Source organism: Bos indicus x Bos taurus, chromosome 1 (assembly GCF_003369695.1).
Source record: "Bos indicus x Bos taurus breed Angus x Brahman F1 hybrid chromosome 1, Bos_hybrid_MaternalHap_v2.0, whole genome shotgun sequence".
Classification (NCBI taxonomy): Eukaryota; Metazoa; Chordata; class Mammalia; order Artiodactyla; family Bovidae; genus Bos; species Bos indicus x Bos taurus.
Window position 1 is genome coordinate 110,973,068 of NC_040076.1, and position 26,684 is coordinate 110,999,751.

At 39.9% G+C, this 26,684-nt stretch overlaps 1 protein-coding gene across 1 annotated transcript in view; it reads right to left on the reverse strand.

Moving 5' to 3' along the window:
- KCNAB1 (potassium voltage-gated channel subfamily A member regulatory beta subunit 1) overlaps window positions 1–26,269 on the reverse strand; it is a 450,729-nt gene extending 424,460 nt beyond the window's left edge. The window contains exon 1 of the mRNA XM_027542870.1: window positions 25,847–26,269. Coding sequence (XP_027398671.1) covers window positions 25,847–26,088 — 242 coding nt within the window. The 5' untranslated portion in view covers window positions 26,089–26,269. The remainder of the gene's footprint in view (window positions 1–25,846) is intronic.
- Window positions 26,270–26,684: the final 415 nt, after the last annotated feature.

Below are 26,684 nucleotides of genomic sequence, written 5' to 3' on the forward strand. Positions count from 1 at the left end.
CTATTGTACTTTATTTTTGTTGGACTGTTTTGATTTTGCTTATGGGTGTATATGTATAAGTGTATATTCAGTCACACTTTATTGTTGTTGTAAACCTCTGCCTCTACATTGGGCTTTTGCAGTTCTGTGGAGTTTTCTTTTTTCTTTCTTCTTCCATTTTTTTTTCTTTTCTTTTTTTTTTTTTTATAAATTTAACCTTTAATTTTTTTAAACCAGTATATTTTTTCTACATTTATTCTTTTGTTTGCCTTTCCTACCATTTTTTCCCCTTGCAGTTAATCTTTGATGTATATAAATCTTCTTCATTTACCTCTCCTTAACTTTGCATATCTAGTCTTTCTTTACTTTCCTCTCAACATATTTGTTAGTTTTATTTTCATTGCTTTATTCCCTAACTGGCACCTTGCTCTAGTTTTGTTTTCCAGTTTGTGCTTTAGTTAGTTTTGTTCTGGTAGATGTAGTTTTTGGTTTCCTTTGTCTGCCGGGTCAATCTACTGTACTTTATATTTGCTGGACTGTTTTGACTTTGCTCATGGGTGTATATGTATATGCGTATATTCATTATTTTAACTATTATTTGCCTGATTTTGTAACTCCCATTTGTGTGGGATTCATCTTTGGTTTCTTGATTTGGATATTTGTTTTAATCTCACTTAATGCCATAATGAATCACTTGTGGAATCTTCATTCCTGACCAGAGTTCAAACCCTGAGCCTTTAGAGTGGGAGCACTGACTCCAAGACCCTAGACTACCAGGGAATTAACCCTAGAGAATATCAAATAGTGAGAACTCACACAAAGGAAATCACTTGAATACAAGACCCAGCATCACCCAGCCACCAGTAGCACCCTATGCAGGACGCCTCATCTAAACAACAAACAAAACAAAAATACAAACCCAATCATCAGCAAACAGGAGTACCACTTCACTCAGCCTTGCCCATCAGAGGAAAAACAATCAAACAAACAAACAAACAAAAACTCAGCACAAGTCTCACCCTATACACGGCTTACACAAACCACTGGACCAAAGGAGAGAAGAAACCAAAAGGAAGAAAGAATTCAACCTTGAAGCCTGGGAAAAGGAGACCTCAAACACAGTAAGTTTAAAAAAAAATGAAAAGGCAGAGAAATACTACACAAATGAAGGAAAAAACTAGAAACATAGAAGTCCAAATAAATGAAGAGGAAATAGGCAATATACCTGAAAAAGAATTCAGAATAATGATAGTAAAGATGACCAAAAACCTTGAAAACAAAATGGAGAAAATGCAAGAATCAATTAACAAAGACCTAGAAGAATTAAAGAATAAACATACAGAGATAAACAACAAAAGTACTGAAATTAAAAATACTCTAGAAGGAATCAATAGCAGAATATCTGAATCAGAGAATGAATTGGTGAGCTGGAAGTAAAATGGTGGAAATAACTTCTAAAGGGCAGAATAAAGTAAAAAGAAAGAAAAGAACTGAGGATAGTCTCAGAGACCTCTGGGACAATATCAAATGCACCAACATTCTAATTTTAGGGGTCCCAGAAGAAGAGAAAAAGAAAGGGTATTAGAAAAATTTTGAAGAGATTATAGTTGAAAATTTCCCCAACATGGAAAAGGAAATAGCCAATCAAGTCCAAGAGGCACAAAGAGTCCCATACAGGATAAACCCAAGGAGAAACATGCCAAGACACATACTAATCAAACTAACAAAGACTAAACACAAAGAAAGAAGATTAAAAGCAGCAAGGGAGAAGCAACAAGTAACATACAAGGGAAACCCCATATGCTTAACAGCTGATCTTTCAGCAGAAACTGCAGGACAGAAGGGACTGGCAGGACATATTTAAAGTACTGAAAGGGAAAAATCTACACCAAGATTACTACATCTGGCAAGGATCCCATTCAAAATTGATGGAGAAATAAAAAACTTCTCAGAAAAGCAAAAGTTAAGAGAATTCAGCACCACCAAACCAGGTTTACAACAAACGTTAAAGGGACTTATACAGTCAAGAAATGTGAAAAGAAAAAAGATCTACAAAATCCATCCCAAACAATTAAGAAAAATGGCAATAGGAACATATATATCAATAATTACTTTAAATGGAAATGGATTAAATGCTCCAACCAAAAGACACAGACTAGCTGAATGGATAGAAAAACAAGACCCATATATATGCTGTCTACAAGAAACCCACTTCAGACCTAAAGCCACATATAGACTGAAAGTGAGAGGATGGAAAAATATATTCCATGCCATTGGGAAGCAAAAGAAAGCTGGAGCAGCAATCCTCATATCAGACAAAATGGACCTTAAAATAAAGAAGATTACAAGAGATAAGGACCTTAAAATAAAGAAGATTACAAGAGATAAGGAAGGACACTACATAATGATCAAGGGATCAATCCAAGAGGAAGACATAACAATTGTAAATATCTATGCACCCAGCATAGGAGCACATCAATACATAAGACAAACACTAACATACATAAAAGGAGAAGTTGACAGTAACACAATAATAGTAGGAGACTTTAACACCCCACTCACACCAATGGATAGATCATCAAAACAGAAAAGTAATAAGGAAACACAAGTCTTAAATGATACATTAGATGAGATGGATCTCATTGATATCATCAAGAGATTCCATCCAAATGCAGAAGAATATACCTTCTTCTCAAGTGCACATGGAACATTCTCCAGGATAGACCATATCATAGGTCACAAATCAAACCTCAGTAAATTTAAGAAAATTGAAATCATATCAAGCATCTTCTCTGACCACAACACTATGAGACTAGATATCAATTACAAGAAAAAAACCATAAGAAACACAAACACATGGAGATTAAACAACACGTTTCTAAATAACCAACAGGTTACTGAAGAAATCAAAAGGGAAATAAAAAAATTTCTAGAAACAAATGACAATGAAAACATGACAATTCAAAATCTATGGGATGCAGCAAAAGCAGTTCTAAGAGGGAAGTTTGTAGCAATACAATCCTACCACAATAAACAAGAAAAAAATTGAATAGACAATCTGACTTCACACCTAAAGCAACTAGAAAAAAGAACAAAATAAAAAAATTAGTAGAAGGAAAGAAATCATAAAGATCTGAGCAGAAATAAATGAAAAATAAATGAAAGAAACAATAGTAAAGATGAATAAAACTAAAAGCTAGTTCTTCGAGAAAATAAGCAAAATTGACAAACCTTTAGCCAGATTCATCAAGGAAAAAAGAGAGAAGAATCAAATCAACAAAATTACAAATGAAAAAGGAGAGGTTACAACAGGCAATGCAGAAATACAAAGGATTATCAGAGACTATTATGAACAACTACATGGCAATAAAATGGATAACCTGCAAGAAATGGACAGATTCTTTAAAAAGTTCAATCTTCCAAGACTGAACCAGCAAAAAATAGAAATTATAAACAGCCCAAATACAAGCACTTAAATTGAAGCTGTAGTCAAAAATCTCCCAGAAAACAAAAGCCAAGGACCAGATGGCTTCACAGGAGAATTCTATCAAACACTAGAAAAGAGCTAATGCCTATCCTTCTAAAACTCTTTCAAAAAATTGCAGAGGAAGAAACACTTCCAAATTCATTCTACGAGGCCACCATCACCCTGATACCAAAACCAGACAAAGACAACACAAGAAAAGAAAACTACAGGCCGATATCACTGATGAACATAGATACAAAAATCCTCAACAAAATTTTAGCGAACAGAATTCAGCAACACATCAAAAAGCTCATACACCATGACCAAGTTGGGTTTATTCCAGGAATGCAAGGATTCTTCAATATACACAAATCAATCAATGTGACACACCATATTAACAAATTGAAAGATAAAAACCATATGCTCCTCTCAATGGATTCAGGAAAAGCCTTTGACAAAATTCAGCACCTATTTATGATTAAAACTCTTCAAAAAATGGACATAGAAGGAACCTACCTCAACATGTTAAAGGCCATATATGATAAACCTACAGCAAACATTATTCTCAATGGTGAAAAACTGAAAGCATTCCCCCTAAGATTAGGACCAAGACAAGGGTATCCACTTTCACCCCTATTATTCAACATAGTTTTGGAGGTCCTAGCTACAGCAATCAGAGAAGAAAAAGAAATAAAAGGAATCCATATCAGAAAAGAAGTAAAACTCTCATTCTCTGCAGATGACATGATATCGTATGTAGAAAACCCTAAAGATAGTATCAGAAGATTACTGGAGCTAATAAGAGAATTTAGCAAAGTTGCAAGATACAAAATCAATACACAGAAATCACTTGCATTTCTATATACTAACATGAAAAATCAGAAAGAGAAATTAAGAAATCAATCCCATGCACCACTGCAACAAAAAGAATTAAATATCTAGGAATAAACTTACTTCCCTGGTGGCTCAGATGGTAAAGTGTCTGTCTACAATGCGAGAGACCAGGGTTTGATCCCTGGGTCAGAAAGATCCTCTGGAGAAGGAAATGGCAATCCACTCCAGTACTATTGCCTGGAAAATCCCATGGACAGAAGAGCTTGGTAGGCTACAGTCCATGGGGTCAAAGAGTTGGACACGACTGAGCGACTTCACTTCACTTCACTTCTTCAAGGAGACAAAAGAACTGTACACAGAAAATTATAAGACACAGACAACAGAAATCAAAGATGACATAAACAGATGGAGAGATATTCCATGTTCCTGGGTAGGAAGAACCAATATTGTGAAAATGAAGATACTATCAAATGCAGTCTACAGATTCAGTGTGATTCAGACTTTCAAATTACCAATGGCACTTTTCGCAGTACTGGAACAAAAAATTTCACAATTCATAAAGTGAAGTCACTCAGTCATGTCCGATTCTTTGCGACTCCATGGACTGTAGCCTACCAGGCTCCTCTGTCCATGGGATTTTCCAGGCAATAGTCCTGGAGTGGATTGCCATTTCCTTCTCCAGGGGATCTTCCCAACCCAGGGATAAAACCTGGGTCTCCTGCATTGTAGACAGACGCTTTACCATCTGAGCCACCAGGGAAGTCCATGGAAACACAAAAGACCCTGAATAGCCAAAGCAGTCTTGAGAAAGAAGAATGGAGCTGGAGGAATCAACATTCCTGAATTCAGATTATAGTACAAAGCTACAGTCATCAAGGCAGTATGCCACAAAAACAGAAATACAGACCAATGGAACAAGATAGAAAGCCCAGAAATAAACCCATGCACCTATGGGTACCTTATTTTTGATAAAGAAGGCAAGACAGCCTCTTCAATAAATGGTTCTGGGAAAACTTGACAGCTACATGTAAAGGAATGAAATTAGAACACTTCCTAACACCATACACAAAGATAAACTCAAGATTAAAGACCTAAATGTGAGACTAGAAACTATAAAACTCTTAGAGGAAAACATAGGCAGAATACTCGATGACATAAATCAAAGCAAGATCACCTCCTAGAGAATAAAAGTAAACAAGTGGGACCTGATTAAACTTAAAAGCTTTTGCACAGCAAAGGAAACTATAAGCAAGGTGAAAAGACAACCCTCAGAATGGGAGAAAATAATAGCAAATGAAACAAATGACAAAGGATTAATTTCCAAAATATACAAGCAGTTCATACAACTCAATGCCAGAAAAACAATCCAATCAAAAAGTGGGAAAAAGACCTAAACAGACATTTCTCCAAAGAAGACATACAGATGGCTAACAAACACATGAAAAGATGCTAAACATTGCTCATTATTAGAGAAATGCAAATCAAAACCAGAATGAGATATCACCTCACACTGGTCAGAATGGCTATCATCAAAAAGTCTACAAACAATGAATGCTGGAGAGGGTGTGGAGAAAAGGGAATGCTCTTGCCCTGTTGTTAAGAATGTAAATTGATACAACCACTATGGAAGATGGTATGGCGATTCCTTAAAAAACTAGGAATAAAACCACCATATGACCCAGCAATCTGACTCCTAGGCATATACCCTGAGGAAACCAGGGTTGAAAAAGACACATGTATCCCATTGTTAATTGCAGCACTATTTACAATAGCTAGAACATGGAAGCAACCTAGATGTCCACTGACAGATGAATGGATAAAGAAGTTATGGTATATATACAATGGAATATTACTCAGCCATAAAAAGGAATGCATTTGAGTCAGTTCTGATGAGGTGGATGAACCCAGCACCTATTATACAGAATGAAGAGAGAAAGTAAAGATAAATATTGTGTTCTAATGCAGATATACAGAATCTAGAAAAATGGTACTGAAGAATTTATTTTTGGGGCAGCAATGGAGAAACAGACATAGAGAACAGACTTTTACGGACATGGGGAGAGGGGAGGAGAAGATGTGATGTATGGCAAGAATAACATGGAAACTTACATTACCATATGTAAAATAGATAGCCAACAGGAATTTGCTGTACAGCTCAGGAAACTCAAACAGGGGCTCTGTATCAACCTAGAGGGGTGAGATGGGGAGGGAGATGGGAGGGAGGTTCAAAAGTGAGGGGATATATGTATACCTATGGCTGATTCATGTTGAGATTTGACAGAAAACAACAAAATTCTACAAAGCAATTATCCTTCTTAAAAAATTTTTTTAATGTAACAAAAAAAATTTAATGCAAGCTTAAGGCCTAGAAATGGAAATCTCTAGATGTTAAAACAAAAGGAGCATCAAAATCAGAAAAGCAAACGACAGGTATGGGTACCATGTCTTTCTACCCTCATTTAGGAAGCAGAAAAGCTCTGTTTCATGAGGCAGACATAGATAACCCCATGAGTATTATCTTTAACAATCCAGCTTTATAAACATAATTATTATTGGAAAATCCTTCTATGTTCTGGTTATAGGTTGGACCAGTTTAAGTTTTCAGCTATGATTTTGTATATTTTTCTCAGTGTTCATAGGTAGAAGGAAATTCAGCAATGCTGTTCAGTGGATAGGCATCAGAGTGGTGAATTAACGTTCTAATTTATCCTAAGTACATACATTGGTCTTTGTTTTTTTTTTTTAATTTTATTTTATTTTTAAACTTTACATAATTGTATTAGTTTTGCCAAATATCAAAATGAATCCGCCACAGGTATACATGTGTTCCCCATCCTGAACCCTCCTCCCTCCTCCCTCCCCATACCATCCCTCTGGGTCGTCCCAGTGCACTAGCCCTAAGCATCCAGTATCGTGCATCGAACCTGTACTGGTAACTCGTTTCATACATGATATTTTACATGTTTCAATGCCATTCTCCCAAATCTTCCCACCCTTTCCCTCTCCCACAGAGTCCATAAGACTGTTCTATACATCAGTGTCTCTTTTGCTGTCTTGTACACAGGGTTATTGTTACCATCTTTCTAAATTCCATATATATGCATTAGTATACTGTATTGGTGTTTTTCTTTCTGGCTTACTTCACTCTGTATAATAGTCTCTGGGTATAAAACAAAATAAACACCTCTCTCTGCTCTTGCGAAGGTTAACAGCGGCCTCGTACTTGTACTCAGTCATATTTGACTCTTTGCAACCCTTTGGAATTTTGCCAGGTTCCTCTGTCCATAGGACTTTTCAGGCAAGAATACTGGAGTGAGTTGCCACTCCCTCCTCCAGGGATCTTCCCAAACCAGGGATCGAAACCACATCTCCTGCATTGCGGGTGGATTCTTTACCACTGAGTCTTTAGGGAACCCCTAACAGTGGCCTCCATGTTTCTAAATCCGATGGTCTCTTCTTCGTTCTCATCTCACCTGACCTCTCACCAGTATTTAACACAGTTCATCTCTCTAGCTTCTTTCATTTGGCTCCTGATCCTCTCTCTCATTTTTCTCCTACTTTTCTGAGTGTTTACCCTCAGTGTCTTCTGCTGATTCCTCCTCATCTCTCCTACCTCTAACACTGGGGAGCAGGAGGCACAGTCTGAGTTTTTCTTTTTTTCTGTTAACACTTACTTACTAGTCTCATGGCTTGCCATTCTCATGATAGACTGATAACTTCATGATGTATATCTTTATATCTTGAACATAAGTTTCCAGGCCAGACCTCTCCTGTGAACCACAGGCTCTTATCTACTTGACATTTTATTTCTTGTAGTCTAATAGGCATTTCAATCTCCTGTGTCCAAAAATCAAGCTCCTACTTTTTCTCCCACCAGATCTTTTCTTGCAGTCTTAACTCATCCCATTTAAGGGTAATTTCGCTATCCCAATAGCTCAGGTCATGTAATTTAAGATCATCTTTTATTACTCCTTTTATAATATCTTACATCCCATTTATTTGCAAATGCTCTTTACTCTTAAAGTCTACCCAAAACCAGATTACTTCTCACAATTTTTACCCTCATTCAAGCTATCATTACATCTTACCTAGACCATGATAGTAACTTCTTAACCAGTAGCTTTGTTTCTATCTTTCAGTCTATTTTCCAATTCAGCTATTGGAAGGATACTGTTATTCATTTCACCATGGTTCTGCTTAAACAAAGAAAGTGAAAGTCACTCAGTTGTGTCCAGCTCTTTGCAACCCCATGGACTGTATGGAAAGACCAGAATACTGGAGTGGGTAGCCTTTCCCCTCTCCAGGGGATCTTCCCAACCCAGGGATCAAACCCAGGTCTCCTGAATTGCAGGCAGATTCTTTACCAGCTGAGCCACAAGGGAAGCCCTAAAAACAAAGAAACTCTAGACAATTCCCTGGTGATCCAGTGGATAAGTATCCACCTGCCAATGCAGTAGATACGGGTTCAATCCCTGGTCCAGGAAGGTTCCACATGCCATGGAGCAACGAAGCCCACGTGCCACGACTATTGAGTCCAAACTCTAGAGTCCTTGAGCAGCAACTACCGAGCCTACATGCCGCAACTACTGAAGCCCAAGAGCCTCGAGCCTGTGTTTCACAACAAGAGAAGTGATCACAATGAGAAACCTGCACACCACATGAAGAGTAGGCCAGCTGCAACTAGAGAAAGCCTGCACAAGGCAACAAAGACCCAGCACAGCCAAAGATAAAATAAATGAATAGAAAGAAACCCTGTGTTAAAACAAATCAAATCATATCACCCTCCTGATCAATACCCTCCAAAGTCTTCCTTCTCACTCAGACTAGAAGTCAACATCTTGTAAATGGCCTACAAGGACCTGCGTGATTTGACTTCTGTGCTGTAAACTATTAACCTTGACTAAAAAAAGGTTTGCCCCTTTGCCCTCCGCTCCTGAGTGGTAATCTCTAAACCTTTGTAATGCTCTACCCACCAGGAGTGTGTTTATCTACCCAGAGGACTTGAGCCATGCCTGATGGTCTAAACTAAATGTGTTTTATAGCAACTCCATGTGTCTGAAAACCCAGTGGATTATCTGCCTGTGAAAAATGAGGGTTTATACCTTATACTCCTGCTTAATCATTCATTTATTCAGCAATATTTACCCTAGATACACTAGAAGAGTTCTACACTAGATAGCAGGTGGCCCAGTGGTAAAGAGTCTGCCTGCCAATGCAGGAGACATGGGTTTGATTCCTGGGTCAGGAAGATTCCCTGGAGAAGGGAATGGCTATGCACTCCAGTATCCTTACCTGGGAGATCTCATGGACAGAGGAGCCTGGTGGGCTATAGTCCATGGGGTCGCAATAAGTTGAGTTGGACACAACTTAGTAACTAAATAATAACAACACTAGACCCCAGATTCTGGGGATCCTGCAGTCAACTCTACATACAGCATACCTGTCCTCCTGGAGTTCACACTCGAGTGTGAGAGAAAATCAATACAGAAACAAACAAGTAAGAGTGGTAAGAGGGGAAAAAATGAAGAAAAAGAAAACTATATACAGTTTTATTTCAAACAAAAACTGAGATCATTCCGTTTAAACCCAAGGTAACTAGATGAACAGACACTTCCACAAGAACATCCAGAGAGTAGAAGGAATTCTGTGTTTCCAGTTCAGGACCATTTCATTTGATGCTCAAAAGACAAGCTGATCTTTTTTGATAACTGGTCTATATATGTTGTAATTTCAAATCAGTGGGGAAAATTTAGGCTATCAAAAATGACTTTGGGGATTTAAAAAATGTAAATTTAAGTTGCTATCTCATACGCTCAGTCAGTAAAGAATCTTCCTGCAGTACTGGATACCCAGGTTCGATCCCTGGGTTGGGAAGATTTCCCTGGAGAAGGAAATGGCAACCTACTCCAGTATTCTTGCCTGGAAAATCCTATGGACAGAGGAGCCTGCCAGACTACAGTTCATGGGGTCTCAAGAGTTAGACATGAATTAGCAACTAAACAACCACCACCACCACAAGAAATTTCACCTGGGTTAGAGACTTACACAAGAAAAATGAAATCATAAATATGCTAGAATGCATTGTGTGAAAACATATGATCTCATTTGGGGAAGACCTTTTAAAATAAGACATTCTGTTCAGTTCAGTTTGGTTGCTCAGTTGTGTCCTACACTTTGCGACCCCATGGACTGCAGCACACCAGGCTTCCCCGATGCTGCAGAAGATTGAAGGCAGGAGAAGAAGGGGATGACAGAGGATGAGATGGTTGGATGGCATCACCAATGCAATGGACATGAGTTTGAGTAGGCTCCAGGAGTTGGTGATGGACAGGGAAGCCTGGTGTGCTGCAGTCCATGGGGTTGCAAAGCGCAGGACACTACTGAGCAACCAAACTGAACTGAACTGAATCTCTTAAAAGGTCTTCCCCAAATGAGATCATATGTTTTCACACAATGCATTCTAGCATATTTATGATTTCATTTTTCATATGTAAGTCTCAGGGATCGAACCTGGGTATCCTGTACTGCAGGCAGATTCTTTACTGACTGAGCGTATGAGATAGCAACTTAAATTTACACTTTTTAAATCCCCAAAGTCATTTTTGATAGCCTAAATTTTCCCCACTGATTTGAAATATAAATTACAACATATATAGACCAGTTATCAAAAAAGATCAGCTTGTCTTTTGAGCATCCCAGGTAAGGATACTGGAGTGCATAGCCATTCCCTTCTCCAGGGAATCTTCCTGACCCAGGAATCAAACCCATGTCTCCTGCATTGGCAGGCAGACTCTTTACCACTGAGCCACCTGCTATCTAGTGTAGAACTCATCTAGTGTATCTAGGGTAAATATTGCTGAATAAATGAATGATTAAGCAGGAGTATAAGGTATAAACCCTCATTTTTCACAGGCAGATAATCTACTGGCTTTTCAGACACACAGAGTTGCTATAAAACACATTTAGTTTAGACCATCAGGCATGGCTCAAGTCCTCTGGGTAGATAAACACACTCCTGGTGGGTAGAGCATTACAAAGGCTTAGAGATTACCACTCAGGAGCTGAGAGCAAAGGGGTAAACCTTTTTTTGGTCAAGGTTAATAGTTTACAGCACAGAAGTCAAATCACGCAGGTCCTTGTAGGCCATTTACAGTATGAAGGCCCAGGAGTCTTCTTCAACACCATAGTTCAAAAGCATCAATCCTTCAGAGCTCAGCTTTCCTTATGGTCCAACTCGCACATTCATACATGACTACTGGAAAAAACTTAGCTTTGGCTAGACAGGCCTTTGTCAGCAAAATAATGTCTCTGCTTTTTAATATGCTGTCTAGGTTGGTCATAACTTTTCTTCCAACATCTTCCAAGGAACACGCACCTTTTAATTTCATGGCTGCAGTCACCATCTGCAGCAATTTTGGAGCCCCCAAAAATAAAGTCTGTCACCATTCCCATTGTTTCCCCATCTATTTGCCATGAAGTGATGGGACTGAATGCTATGATCCTTGTTTTTTGAATGTTGAGTTTTAAACCAGATTTTTCACTCTCCTCTTTCATTTTCCTCAAGATTAAAGCCAAAAATCATAAGCGGGGAAAAAGAGTGGTAAGAGGGAAAATCGGGGTAAAGGAAGAAGATGGCTGATTTGATTAATTTTATTAAGAAGTTACAATGAGGATTAACCTTTTGGGAAATTATTCATAGAGATTCTGGTCTTTTCCAGTGATCATCTCAAGAAGCAATCCTGGTTCCTTTTAAGGCATAACCAAGACTTACCTGGTGGTCCAGTGGTTAAGAATCCACCTGCCAATGCAGGGGATATGAGTTTGATCCCTAATCCAGGAAGATTCCACATGCCACAGGGTAGCTAAGCCCGTGAGTTGCAACTACTGAAGTCCTCACATTATAGAGCCTGAGTTTTGCAACAAGAGAAGACACCACAACGAGGAGCCTATGCACTACAGCTAGAGAGTTGCCCCAGCTTGCTGTAACCAGAGAAAGCCTGCATGCAGCAACAAAGTCCCAGTTTGGCCAAAAGTAAACAAACAAATAAATATTTTAAAAAATAAAAGCCATAACCAGCTTCTAAATGCATGTGTTGTCACTATATGCTGAATTACAGAATGCTGTAAAATTTCAAAAGCAGGGTGAATCAGTGACCTCTTACAAACCCTCCAAATGCTAAAGCACGAGCTTAGATACTTAATGAGCTGCACATTCTACACCCACACTCTATAATTGTCAGAGCTTCTATCTCATTCTGCCTTAACAAATTAAAAGGGAAATCATGGAGGGAAAAATAGACTAAAGACAATTGGGTCAAAACTTCCTTAACTAAAAATATTCTACATGACCCTCTGAGAAACTGTTTCCCTGGGGCCTCGCAGCTCCTCCCACCTCTCCCAGTGGGCTTACCAGGACTTGAGGCCAGAATCCACACTCTCCTGCTCAACAGTTAGTTTGGAGGAGACCTCTTCCTTTGTTTGCTGCTTTAGTCTCCTGGGGTGGTTCCCTGACCAAGCTTTATGGGTACCTGATTTGGAGGCTGGAGAGTTCCAGAGAACCACATATTTGGCCTTCCCTGCCCTTGCACTCTGCCTGTCAGTGCTCAAAGGGCCCTCACTCAGGTCCTGGTAATTCTCAATATCCCCCCACAATGCACACCCCCCAGTGGACATGCTAAGCAGATAAACACAGGTGACTAAATTTATGGAGGTCAATTAGGTTAGTATGTCTTCGAAATCCATCTCAGCTTTGAACCTAAATTTCGAGATGAAAATGTGGTGGCCTTGTTGGGGAGCTGTGGAAGTTGCAGTCCTTGATGTAGAATTGGTAGCAGTAGCCAGGAGGCCTTTAAGATAAGCTTAGCAACAGTGTTAGCACCACAGCGCCACCTCCCAATCTGAAACAAACATTGCAATTAGTCACCACCCTCTTTCCCACTAACATCCTCCCTGTGTTAAAAGCTAATTCTGGTTTGAACTATTCCAGATTGAAGGAAACGAATAAACCATGACAACAAAATACAATATGTGGTCCTGAACTAGATCCAGTACTGGTGGAATAAAAAAATGCTATAAAGGGCACTATTGTGTTGGCTGGCAAAATTTGAATACAGACAGTAGATCAGAAAAAACTACATAATATGACTGAAGTTGGTAATTGTACTTGGGGGGTATATGAAAAAATATCCTTACTTTTAGGAGGTACTAAGGGATTAAAGGTCCATGTATGTAACTTACTCTCAAAAGGCTTGCAAAAATAAATTGGAGGTGGAGGGGATGCAGAAAGCAAGCTGTAAGAATATGAGCAAATGGAGCAAAATGTTAACAATATATTAAAATGCCTACAGATATTCTATATATTATTCTTGCAATTTTTCTGTATGTTTGAAATTTTTTTCAAATAAAATGGTATGTTTTTTCATAATCTGATTTTAAGTCTAGATAGCTTGGCTAAAATTAGCTCCTCTACTGCCTGAATTTCCACCATTAGAGGTCTGTTTCTTTGGATATGACATGTTTTACAGATACTCCAGGACTCCATCTTCAACTGGGACTGCTTTGCTTTCACATGTTCTTCCCTATCATGATTGTTTGAAACATACTGTCCTGGAATGTATCTTCATCTAAACATTGGCACACATCACAAAATACGTAACTGAAATTTTGAGGAGCATCAGTTGACAACTAGCTAAGGGCATTCAGAGGAATCACTGATAAGAGGCTAAAGTGTTAGGCATGAAGAGGTGTCCCATGATAAGCAAAAATGAGCCCTGGATATAGAGGAGGAAGGGCATCATCATTCAACCACATTCTAATTTGGTGTTGAGCCAGAACTGCAAGGTCATGGTTCTAAGAACATCGTGGGTTCTGAGTCAGACTTCTCCCAGGCAATCCTGACAACACTCTCCTTTCAGTTTCACTACATCTGCTCCATCCTAACTGAGCAAAAAGTTGTCTGCACCTGAGATGGGTCAAAAGACAGCAACAGAACATTCTCTGAAGGAAAGCCAATGGGTGATATGTCTGCCTTTCTTTTTTCCACACCACCTGCAGAGGTCTGTGGGTGGTTCAGAATCCCATTCTTGGAAACTCCCAGATGTAGAAAATTTGCTCTATCAATTACCTAACAGATATTTGCTCTGTCAAATATCTAATGGGGTTAGGTTATGATAACATATCACTGCTACAACATCAGGGCTTCTCAGAATCCCAAGAATACATTGATCATAACTTCTTACTGTTTTCCACTTATAGCAGATTTCCCATTGTGATATCAAAGGAGATGCTTCTAAATTTTCACAATCAAGGGGACTATGCAGATTCAACTTTAAGCTCTGGCCTAGGACGGTTTGGGAAAAGTTTAAAGATTTCTGCTTTTTGTGGTTCAGGGAACTGAATGAAGAGCTTCATTTTTTAATGAAATAGCACATCTTAGTGGCACTTGCAGGCACTGCAGAGAAATTTAGGAAGAGATTTTGTTGTTTGGTTTCTGTTTTTTCCCTTGAGTAAAAACATATTATAGTCATTCCTTGGACAGGAAAACCAGCTCTCAAAATGATTGTTTTTAATATAAAACAGTTATAAATAATTTCTATATGAAACTATTCATATAACCCAGTCTTGTTCTTGAGCCCTGAATTTTCAGTGTTTCATTATGCATAAAGCAACTATCCCTCTGGGAAACCACAAGTGGAAATTTCAAAACAGAATGAAAATAATATTACAAATCCAGGGGGCACTCATCTCTCACCCTTGCTTAAATTTTAAAGCATTTTCTATTTAAACTGACACTTAAAACATACTTGTTTTAGAACTTCTGTTCCATTCAATAGGAAGTAAACATTTGGCCGCATTTTGAAGAGATCCCCTTCACTAAGCCTTCTAAGTCTTTCATCAGCAGGCTCTTTGGGTTTCAGATAATCACATAGGCTCTGAACCTGGACCATCTCAGTGTCAGCATCATTCCTCCAGCAATATCGATGCCAGGAGAGCTGCAGTCAGAGGACCCAAAGCAAATTAGCACAGGCCCCGAGACTGACCAAAATGAGGCCAGTCTAAAATAAATCATGTAGGCTTTTTTTAACATGGAAAATACAACCCCCTGCTCAGCTAGCATTTTTTTTTCTAAGCTTTTGCTTTTCAAAATCTTGGCCATATATACTTTTCAAGCAGATCTGAGTGTGCCAAGCATTCCATGAAAAATGTAGGTCAGGGGAGTATGTGGTGAAGGGGTGTTTGGAGGGTTGGGAGAGGCTAGGAGGAAGACAGTGAGTTCAGCTGAGTAACAAAAATAATTTTCGACTTCCACAGTGGAATGGAAATCATGAAAACCAGAAAAGGCAAGAAGTGGGTGTATTTTCATTTCATAGACAAGGAATCAGAGGATCAGAGAAAGGGGTAGGGTGGAGGAGCTGGTCTGCAAATCCTCCAGCCAGGATACTACATTCCCATTGTGACAGAAACCAGGGAAAGAGTTTACAGAGCAAAAACTAGTTCTGACTTATCTTTAGAATCTTCATTTAGAGATCAGTGAAAGCTATCAGTTAACTAATATTTCCAAACGCTTCACCCAACATTTTTGAGACAAGTTAGTAGATGAGTGAGGTTTCACTCTAGTTTTCTTGCCTCTTCTTCAGGCCTTCTCCCTTGCATCCCTTCACAGTTCCTGTAGCACTGTGCTGTGCCCTGACAACCAAGCTTGCCCCCAGTTCCAGTCTAGAACCTTCCTTCCTATCTTCTTTGCTTTCAGGTCAGCCTAGCCAGTGTCCTGTTTCCTTCTTGATCTGCTGCCTATTAGCTTATATTACACACCTCCCTTTTAACAGGAGAAACAGAGCCTCTAGTTGAAGAAATTCTCAGGCAATGTGGCAGGTGAATGGGAGAGGTACTGGAAGGTACCAATGGGAGTTCTAGCCCTATTAATTCCATTCTGTCTCAAATTATTTCTATTCTAGACACAAGGCTAGGCACTGGAAATATACTGACTGATGAAAAATTATTTTTATCTTTATATTACACCATTTGGAGAGTAATTTATTCCAATATTTCATGAGGCTGTTTTCATTAAATAGGAGACAACGTGTGAAGTAAAACAACAACAACAACGCTTTCTCAATAGATCGTAACAATATGTTCCAATAGGAGAAGCAAAAAAAAAAATGCATATAAGCAAATGAGGAAAGCAGAGTAATGTGCTCAGAACTGTGTAAGATTTAATTACAGGTGGTTATTTTATGCTCCTCTCTCTTTTCTAAATACATCACCATACACATTTTATTTCAGCCTCTGAAAGATGACTAAACGATGGATTCCTAGAAGTGTTTAAGAAGGAGGTGAAGCAAGGGAATTCTGTTTGTTAGGCTCCCACTTGGGCAGACAGTGAGCTAAGGACTGTCATGAATGTGAGTTCATTTAATTCTTACAACAGTGTCATGAGGTAAGTTGAATTAGGCTCATTTTACAGATAAGGAAACTGAGACCCATCAAGGTTAAGTAACATTTTATCTAAGATACAGGAGAAAATATGGGGCTAGAGCACTATTAAAGGGGAAAGGGGTGTTCCTACTTGTCTTTGGGGTCTTTCTGTTTCCTAACTTATGAATGCATATACCCCAAGAAGCAATACACCCAAGTACAAAGCATGGAAGATTACAAAATAGTATAAGTTCTAGTCGTTCCCCTCAAGATGACAACAGCATACTTTTGAGACACACGCCACACACACACAATCCAGACTATATGAATCAAAGACAAGTCATGTGTCAGAGACAAGGGAGAGTCTGTGGGTTGGATTTACATTGGCAAAGGGGACATGTATGAACATTCTAGGTGGGAAAAGTTATGATGAGTAAGATGAAAGTAATGATGAGTAAGACTCAATGTTTCATCACTTACAGTGAGTAAGATGAAATTAACAATGAGTGCAACTCAACATTTCAGGACAGGGATAGAGGGTCGGTGTGCAAAGAAGTAGGACTGAAGCAGATTACAGAGCAGAGCAAGAAAAGTAGGGCTTGGAAAGCTGGACTTTCCAAGTGGGAAAGTGAATGTGACTGAACTGCAGCATCCCCGGGAGGCAGGGTGTACGGTGTGTGCAATGTATGTGGTGTGTGTGTAGGGGGTGGGGGGTAAGAAATGTGTGGGGAATATGGGGAAGGGATGAGGTGTGTGGATGTGTGTAGGGGTGTGGGATGTGTGTGTACAATGTGTGTGGAATATGCGGTGTATGTATGATATGTTGGTGTGTATATTTGTGTATGTGATGTGTGTGGTGTGTGTGTGGTATGTATATGGTGTGTGGGGGATTGTGTTGGGTACATGTGGGATATGTGGGGGTTTTGAAATATGTGTGTCAGGGTGGTATAGGGAAGGGTTTGGGGTGTGTAGTGTGTGGGAGGTGTTGGGGGATATGGGGGTGTGTGTATATGGTGTGTGTATGTGGGCTGTGTGAGGTGTGTATGTATAGTGTGTGGAATATAGGGGGTGTATGTGTGTGATATGGGGGCATATGTATGGTGGGAGTGTGTTTGTGTGTGTGTAGGAGACTGTGGGGGTATGTGTGGGGTGTGCATGGCATGTGGAATATGAGGGTATATGGGTGTGTACGTGGAGGCTATGAGTGGGGTATGTGTGCATGGTGTGGGCGGTGTGTGTGGGGGTGTGTGTTGGCTTGGGGTGGGATGAGGGTTGGAGGGGTGGCAATAAATATGGATTGTGGAAAAATCACTGGACTGGGACCAAAGGGCAAAGGTTCTAGTCCCGGCTTTGTTGTTGACTGGAAATGCAACACCTTTGAGCCTCAGTTTTCTTCAGCTATAAGACCAGAAATTGGAGCAAATTATCTCCAAAGTCTGTCCCACATTAGCAATTCCAAAACACCCCTGCCCCACCTATCATTTTGCCCTTTCCCACCTTCAACTCAAGGTTGTAGAAATTTTGTCTTTGGTTGGCAAAAAGCATTCTTTTCGAATTTGAGAAAAAATTGTTCCATTCCATGAACCTGTCGTTATAAAACAGAAAAATCTGTTTTATTATTAGTGAGGAACCTTTAGGTATAAAAAACTCCAGGCTAATTGGAATGCTGTTAAACCAAGGCCATTTCTTCTACTGCACCCACTTGCTTTGGCTGAATTATTATTTGATATGATGCCCCTTATAAATATTAGGGGCCCCATGAGAAAGAGCCTGCGGAATTTCAATGCTGTGTTTACTATAAGGATTTTTTTAAAGATGTTATTAATTACACCAAGGAGAAGAACTTTCTCTCTAATCTCCAGAAATGTTCCGTCCCTGAACAGCTGGCTCCTATCCATCTCAAGGACTCCACGATTGCTGTAAAGAGCTCTGTGGCCCTCTTCCCAGGGTGGTACTGCTGGAGAGTACGGAGCCAAATCCAGGTCCAAGTCCATAAGTGAAGTGTAACTGGGACACAGCCATGCCCACCACTCCTGTGCTTATTGTTGATGGCTTCTTCCCTGGTGGCTCAGATGGTTAAGAATCTGCCTGCAATGCGGGAGACCAGAGTTCGATCAGGAAGATCCCCTGGAGAAGGGAATGGAAACCCACTCCAGTATTCTTGACTGTAGCCTGCCAGGCTCCTCTATCCATGGGGTTGCAGAGGGTTGGACACCACTGAGGAACTAACACTTTAACTCTTCACTTCCACCTACAAGGGCAGAGCTCAGTAGGTAGAACAAAGGTAGACGTGGCCCATGAGCTTAAAATATTTACTGTCTGGCCTTCTACAGGAAAAGTTTGTTGACCTCTGCGTTAAACCTTCAGTTTACATCTGCTTGAGTCCTTCTTGGCTTATGTATTATAAAATTGCTTGAAACCTGGGTGCTTATAGCATATTTATTCAGTCTAGATTTTGTGTATGTGCTTTGTCCATAAAACTGCTTCTCTATGTACTTTTACCTTGACTCAAAGTGGGTAAAACCACTAGACCTCCATCAGCAGATGAATGGATAAGAAAGCTGTGGTACATATACACAATGGAGTATTACTCAGCCATTAAAAAGAATACATTTGAATCAGTTCTAATGAGGTGGATGAAACTGGAGCCTATTATACAGAGTGAAGTAAGCCAGAAAGAAAAACACCAATACAGTATAGCTTTGTTTGTAGTGATGCTTCCTAAGGCCCATTTGACTTCATATATATGGAATTTAGAAAGATGGTAACGACAACCCTGTATGCAAGACAGCAAAAGAGACACAGATGTATAGAACAGTCTTTTGGACTCTGTGGGGGGGAGGATGATTTGGGAGAATGGCATTAAAACATGCATAATATCATATAAGAAATGAATCACCAGTCCAGGTTCAATGCAGGATACAGGAAGCTTGGGGCTGGTGCACTGGGATGACCCAGAGGGATGGTATGGGGAGGGAGGTGGGAGGGATTTCAGGATGGGGAACATGTGTACACCCGTGGTGGATGTATGTTGATGTATGGCAAAACCAATACAATATTGTAAAGTAAAAAATAAATAAATAAAAAATAAAACCACTAGACCATTCAGGTATGGCCTAAATCAAATCCCTTATGATTATACAGTGGAAGTGAGAAACAGGTTTAAGGGACTAGATCTGATAGACAGAGTGCTTGATGAACTATGGATGGAGGTTCGTGAGATTGTATAGGAGACAGGATTCAAGACCATCATCAAGAAAAAGAAATGCAAAAAAGAAAAATGGCTATCTGAGGGGGCCTTACAAATAGCTGTGAAAAGAAGAGAAGTGAAAGGCAAAAGAGAAAAGGAAAGATATACCCATTTGAGTGCAGAGTTCCAAAGAATAGCAAGGAGAGATAAGAAAGCCTTCCTCAACAATCAATGCAAAGAAATAGAGGAAAGACTAGAGATGGGAAAGACTCTAGTGGAAAGAGAGTTTCGTTTCACTAGAAAGAGAAATGGGAAATGACTAGAGATCTCTTCAAGAAAATTAGAGATACCAAGGGAACATTTCATGCAAAGATGGGCTCAATAAAGGACAGAAAGGGTATGGACCTAAGAGAACCAGAAGATATTAAGAAGAGGTGGCAAGAATACACAGAAGAACTGTACAAAAAACAGCTTCATGACCCAGATAATCACGATGGTGTGATCACTCACCTAGAGCCAGACATCCTAGAATATGAAGTCAAATGGGCCTTAGGAAGCATCACTACAAACAAAGCTAGTGGAGGTGATGGAATTCCAGTTGAGCTATTTTAAATCCTGAAAGATGATGCTGTGAAAGTGCTGCACTCAATATGTCAGCAAAGTTGGAAAACTCAGCAGTGGCTACAGAACTGGAAAAGGTCAGGTTTCATTCCAATCCCAAAGAAAGGCAATGCCAAAGAATGCTCAAACTACCACACAATTGCACTCGTCTCACACACTAGTAAAGTAATGCTCAAAATTCTCTAAGTCAGGCTTCAGCAACACGTGAACTGTGAACCAGCAGATGTTCAAGCTGGTTTTAGAAAAGGCAGAGGAACCAGAGATCAAATTGCCAACATCCACTGGGATCATGGACAAAGCAAGAGAGTTCCAGAAAAACATCTATTTCTGCTTTATTGACTATGCCAAAGCCTTTGACTGTGTGGATCACAATAAGCTGTGGAAAATTCTGAAAGAGATGGGAATACCAGACCACCTGACCTGCCTCTTGAGAAACCTATATGCAGGTCAGGAAGCAACAGTTAGAACTGGACATGGAACAACACAATGGTTCCAAATAGGAAAAGGAGTACATCAAGGCTGTATATTGTCACCCTGCTTATTTAACTTATATGCAGAGTACATCATGAGAAACGCTGGGCTGGAAGAAGCACAAGCTGGAATCAAGATTTCTGGGAGAAATATCAATAACCTCAGATATGCAAATGACACCACCCTTATGACAGAAAGTGAAGAGGAACTAAAGAGCCTCTTGATGAAAGTGAAAGAGGAGAGTGAAAAAGTTGGCTTAAAGCTTAACATTCAGAAAACTAAGATCATGGCATCCAGTCCCATCACTTCATGGAAAATAGATGGGGAAACAGTGGCTGACTATTTTTGGGGGGCTCCAAAATCACTGCAGATGGTGATTGCAGTCATGAAATTAAAAGACACTTACTCCTTGGAAAGAAAGTTATGACCATTCTAGACAGCATATTAAAAAGCAGAGACATTACATTGTCAACAAAGTTCCGTCTAGTCAAAGCTATGGTTTTTCCCGTAGCCGTGTTTGGATGTGAGAGTTGGACTATAAAGAAAGCTGAGTGCTGAAGAATTGACGCTTTTGAACTGTGATGTTGGAGAAGACTCTTGAGAGTCCCTTGGACTGCAAGGGGATCCAACCAGTCCATCCTAAAGGAAATCAGTCCTGAATGTTCATTGGAAGGACTGATGCTGAAGCTGAAACTCCAATACTTTGGCTACCTGATATGAAGAACTGACTCATTTGAAAAGATCCTGATGCTGGGAAAGATTGAGGGCAGAAGGAGAAGGGGACAACAGAGGATGAGATGGTTGGATGGCTTCACCGACTCAATGGACATGAGTTTGGGTAAACTCTGGGAGTTGGTGATGGACAGGGAGGCCTGGTGTGCTGCAGTTCATGTGGTTGCAAAGAGTCGGACACAACTGAGCAACTAAACTGAACTGAACTGAAGCTCAGGTTCACTGTCTGGCTCAGAGGTCAATGCTTTGTATTAATACTAGAGATGGCCTCTTAGAAATGACTGAAAGACCCTCTTCAGTGACTCTTTTATAGACCTTAATAAAATGAATTCACAAAAACTTCTATTTTTGCTGAAAAATTCTAAGCCAACAGAAGGATCAGCACAGCAACTTGGCACTTTTTACCCCACATTCAAACAATTCCTCCCATTTCTTTTCGGTTGATACATGTGTTTGCATATTTACTGATTTTTTTTTCCTCCCCTGGTCACCCTTAGTTAGAAATATAACCAAGTCTCCATGGAAACACAACATAATGCTCTCTCACAGATGATTGAGGGACCTGAGCAGCTGGTATTGGGCTGAAGGCTGCAATGGCATCTGACCAAATTAGGAAGAGAAAACAGCTTACCCAGCTCTTCCAGACCTTTCAGAATTCTAAGCTCAGCATGGAAACCTACACAGATTGTGAATTACTGCAGATTTTTTAAACTTCTCTTATTTTTAACAACTTTATTGATATATAATTTACATACATACAATTCACCCATTTGAAATGTACAACATAATGACTTCTAGCATATTCATAGAGCTGTTACTGCAGATCTTCTAATTCTCTTTTTTTTCTGAGAATACTCTATCTTATCCATCGTATGTTTCAGCTCTACGGGGCTTTCATCTCCTGACATGAGAATGACTGACAGGAGTCTACAGAATAAGCAGGAAGGGAAGCTACTTTCAGTGAACACCTACTGTGTGTTAAGCACTATGTGTCACAGCTGGCCCCTTGTCACACAGTTTGTAAAGCAGAAGCATTGGGATTTGAACTCTGGTCTGATCAGCTCCAAAGCCTATTATCTTTGCACTACACAGGAAACGATGCCCTTCAAAAAGAAGAAAATAGAAAAGATAGGTGGAATGAGGTATTTTAATATAGCCATGGTCTTGGAGGGAGATAGAAAACAAGGTAAAGAAGAATATAAACATCTCCTCTCCTAACCCCAACTACACCTACAAGAAGTTAAGGTCAAAAGCCAGGTTGGGAAGGAACCAAGAGATTCCGAATTCTCTTCCACTAAAATCTGTCCCTCATGCTTAAAGGAGAATGTTTGAAATAAGAACAGTTAGTGTGCCCTGAAAAAAGGACAAAGTACTATGGAAATTTGGAGAAAGACAGAGGAGGAGGATGATATATATCAGGAAGATGTGGCAGAAAACAGCAAGTTCATAATTCAAAGCCTTGGCTATTTTCTGGGACCAATTATCTACTTAACTGTACTTTTTTCTCCTCATATTCTGATCTAGGAAGAGCAATCTCCTAAGTCCCGTTCCTTCCCTGAGTGTGGGCTAGTGGCACATAGGCTTGCCTAAGAGCCTGCCTCTGTGAGCAGAACCTGCTAGTCCTGCTCTTCAAGGCATCTTGAAGATTCATCTCAGAACTGTACTCTTGAGTCATGCAGAAGACAGGATCTGCAGGCGTGCCTGGGGACCTGAGCTGGTGTGACTGCTCCCCTCAAGCAGGTGGGCTCTAAGCCCCCAACTTCAACTAAGACACTTTTGCTCTTATCTATTTGAAGAAGGCATTCCTCTACTCCATAACTGCTTGAAAAAACACTGTCCTGAAACATATGTTCATCTGAACATGGACACACATCACAAAATATGTAACTGGTATTCAAACTGGGACTCTGAGCAAAAGAGGCATACCCCCTGAAGATTTACACAAGAGTTCATGGTTGGAACTTCCCTGGTGGCTCAGACGGTAAAGCGTCTGCCTGCAAGGCGGAAGACCTGGGTTCAATCCCTGGGTCAAGAAGATCCCCTGGAGAAGGAAATGGCAACCCACTCCAATACTCTTGCCTGGAAAATCCCATGGACAGAGGAACCTGGTAGGCTACAGTCCATGGGGTTGCAAAGAGTCAGACACGACTGAGCAACTTCACTTTCACTTCCATGGTGATACCACCCATCCTGGGACAAAGATGCAAAGACAGATTATTTTTTAAGCAATGAAACAGTCCATCCTTCCCAGATCTATACTCCACCACTGTTACCACTGAGGGTCAAGGAAAGAATGGAGAAGAGACTGAGAGAATGAGGAGAGACAGAGAGAAGGCAGCTCCTTCCAGTATAGATAGATTCAAGGAAGATGGTGAGGAATGACAGCATCTCCTCGATCCCAGGCTGTGGGACCACGGATTCTTTTGGAAAGGCTTTTGGTTCTTAGGCTCTACTTTGAAAGCACGATGGGATGAGTTGTCCTATGTTAATATGCCCTATAAAACTCGAAGAGTTCATTCTTCTTCTGCAGGAGCCCTTTATTGCCTAAAGAGTCCATGTGAAATACTTTGCTCTCCAGAGAGGAGCCATCTCAATGCAAATTGCTTTGTTAATCAAATTAGCTGATAACTAGAGCAGTAGTTACTGCATTAAAATAGACCTTTAGATTATAGAAAAATAAAATCACCTAGGGACATCTTGTCTATACAAAAGCAATCTTATTCTATGAACTAGAAGTTTTGACTTGAACTAAAACAACTGTTCTTTATAAATGGTAAGGGATTTGGTTTGGGATTTTTTTGGAGCGGGGAAGGGAAGTTGTTTGTTTTCAGTATCCTTGTCCTTCTGAACAGCTTTTGCTCAGTTTCCTGGATGTTTAAAACTCTAGTCATTTGTCAAGCAGGTATAGCTGGGTTATTTAGCTAAGCACAGACGTACTTATAGAGGTTTGAACAATAATAGCTCTGAAAAAGAATGATACTTTCTATTTAAAATGGGAGAAAATAATAGCAAATGAAGCAACTGACAAACAACTAATCTCAAAAATATACAAGCAACTCCTACAGCTCAACTCCAGAAAAATAAATGACCCAATCAAAAAATGGGCCAAAGATCTAAATAGACATTTCTCCAAAGAAGACATACAGATGGCTAACAAACACGTGAAAAGATGCTCAACATCACTCATTATCAGAGAAATGCAAATCAAAACCACAATGAGGTACCATTTCACGCCAGTCAGAATGGCTGCGATCCAAAAGTCTACAAGCAATAAATGCTGGAGAGGATGTGGAGAAAAGGAAACCCTCTTACACTGTTGGTGGGAATGTAAACTAGTATAGCCACTATGGGGAACAGTGTGGACATTCCTTAAAAAACTGGAAATAGAACTGCCATACGACCCAGCAATCCCACTGCTGGGCATACACACCGAGGAAACCAGAATTGAAAGAGACATGTGTACCCCAATGTTCATCGCAGCAGTGTTTATAATAGCCAGGACATGGAAGCAATCTATTTCAGAGCAATTTTAAAAGATTATACATCCAACCACATACTAGGAAAAAATTTCTCCCTTTCGTTAATCTTTCACAGAATAAATGGATGGTACTAGAGGATTAGAGAACAACCAGTAATTTACGTTGGGCTACACTGATAAAAAGTGCTGTCATTTTAAGAATTTGTTCAGTCTCGTGAGCTACTTTATTAGTTACTAGCATGACCATATGATTCAGGCTTAAAAGAAAATAACAGCCTTGAAGACAAGGCAGCATTAAAAAAAATTCTATTCTTAATTTATAAATTTCCTTAAGAAGAAGAGAGCTCCCATTCATCATTATGACCTGCAAAAACACATACTGTTGCTTCAGTATCGAGGCAAAGACATTTCTAATGGCACAAGGATGGGAACTTCCACAGGTGAGCCTGACTATATGTAATCTTTGAAGCAAAGAGATAGTGGACAATTTAAAGCTTGAAAAAATAAGGCAGCCCAAGAAGAAGGCTCACTGCATTCATTTTTCTTTTCCTTTTTCTACATAAATTTTTTTTTTGCTATTTCAACCCTTGTTTCTTTAATAACAACAAACTTTGATTTCAATGCAGTGCCCTGGCTGGATAACATTGCAACCAACAAGTACCTGTAAGTCATGCCCGTCTCTGCCCTGGTGGTTTCCTGAAGTGAAATTCCATGGACACGTAAAAACTTCTCCAGGTATTTCCGTTCCACTGCTCCACTGGGCCTAACAGGCCAACAGACTGCCTGAGGCGGAGGCTTGGTCACTGCTAGGTGCCGTCTGCATTTCAGAGCCGATTCACTGGATTTGGGCAGACCCAGCTTGGGGCTGGGGATGTCTGCACAAGCAGGTTTATACAGATGCATGCTTCATAAACTCAAGGAGGCAAAGCTAATTTCACAGTGCTGCACTCTAAGACTGGCTGTATCTTGCTAGGATTCTCTTGGGTTATCTGGCTTTGATGTGTCCCTAAAAGGGATCAGTTTGTTTTCCTTAGATGTCCCTTATCGTTCATGTATGCGAGCAGGCTCCTGGCAGAACTGTGAGTTTAAGTCCCTGCTGAAGCCTGTGCAAAAAGAAGCCTGACCAAAACCAATCACATTTCTCGTCCCTGTAAAGTTTGCAAAGTCGAACTTAAGCAATCGCTTATTGGCCCTGGGGAAAAAAAATATGGGCACCCTTCCCCATGTCTTTCTATTTAGGTAAAAGGAAATATTTTGGTGGGATAGGGGCCAAATGTTCTGTTCTCATAAGGACCATAAGGCCTTGGGGATGATTCATGAGTATGTAATGAGACCTCTCTAAGTCATAAAACATACCATAGTCAAGTAATTTATTATACTATTCATTTGGGTGAAAGGCCCATTAACCTTTTTATTTTTCAGATGTTGCAGTCAAATGATAGGTGATATCAATAAGGTGACTGTAACAAGCAAGGGACCCATACAAATATGCCCAACCG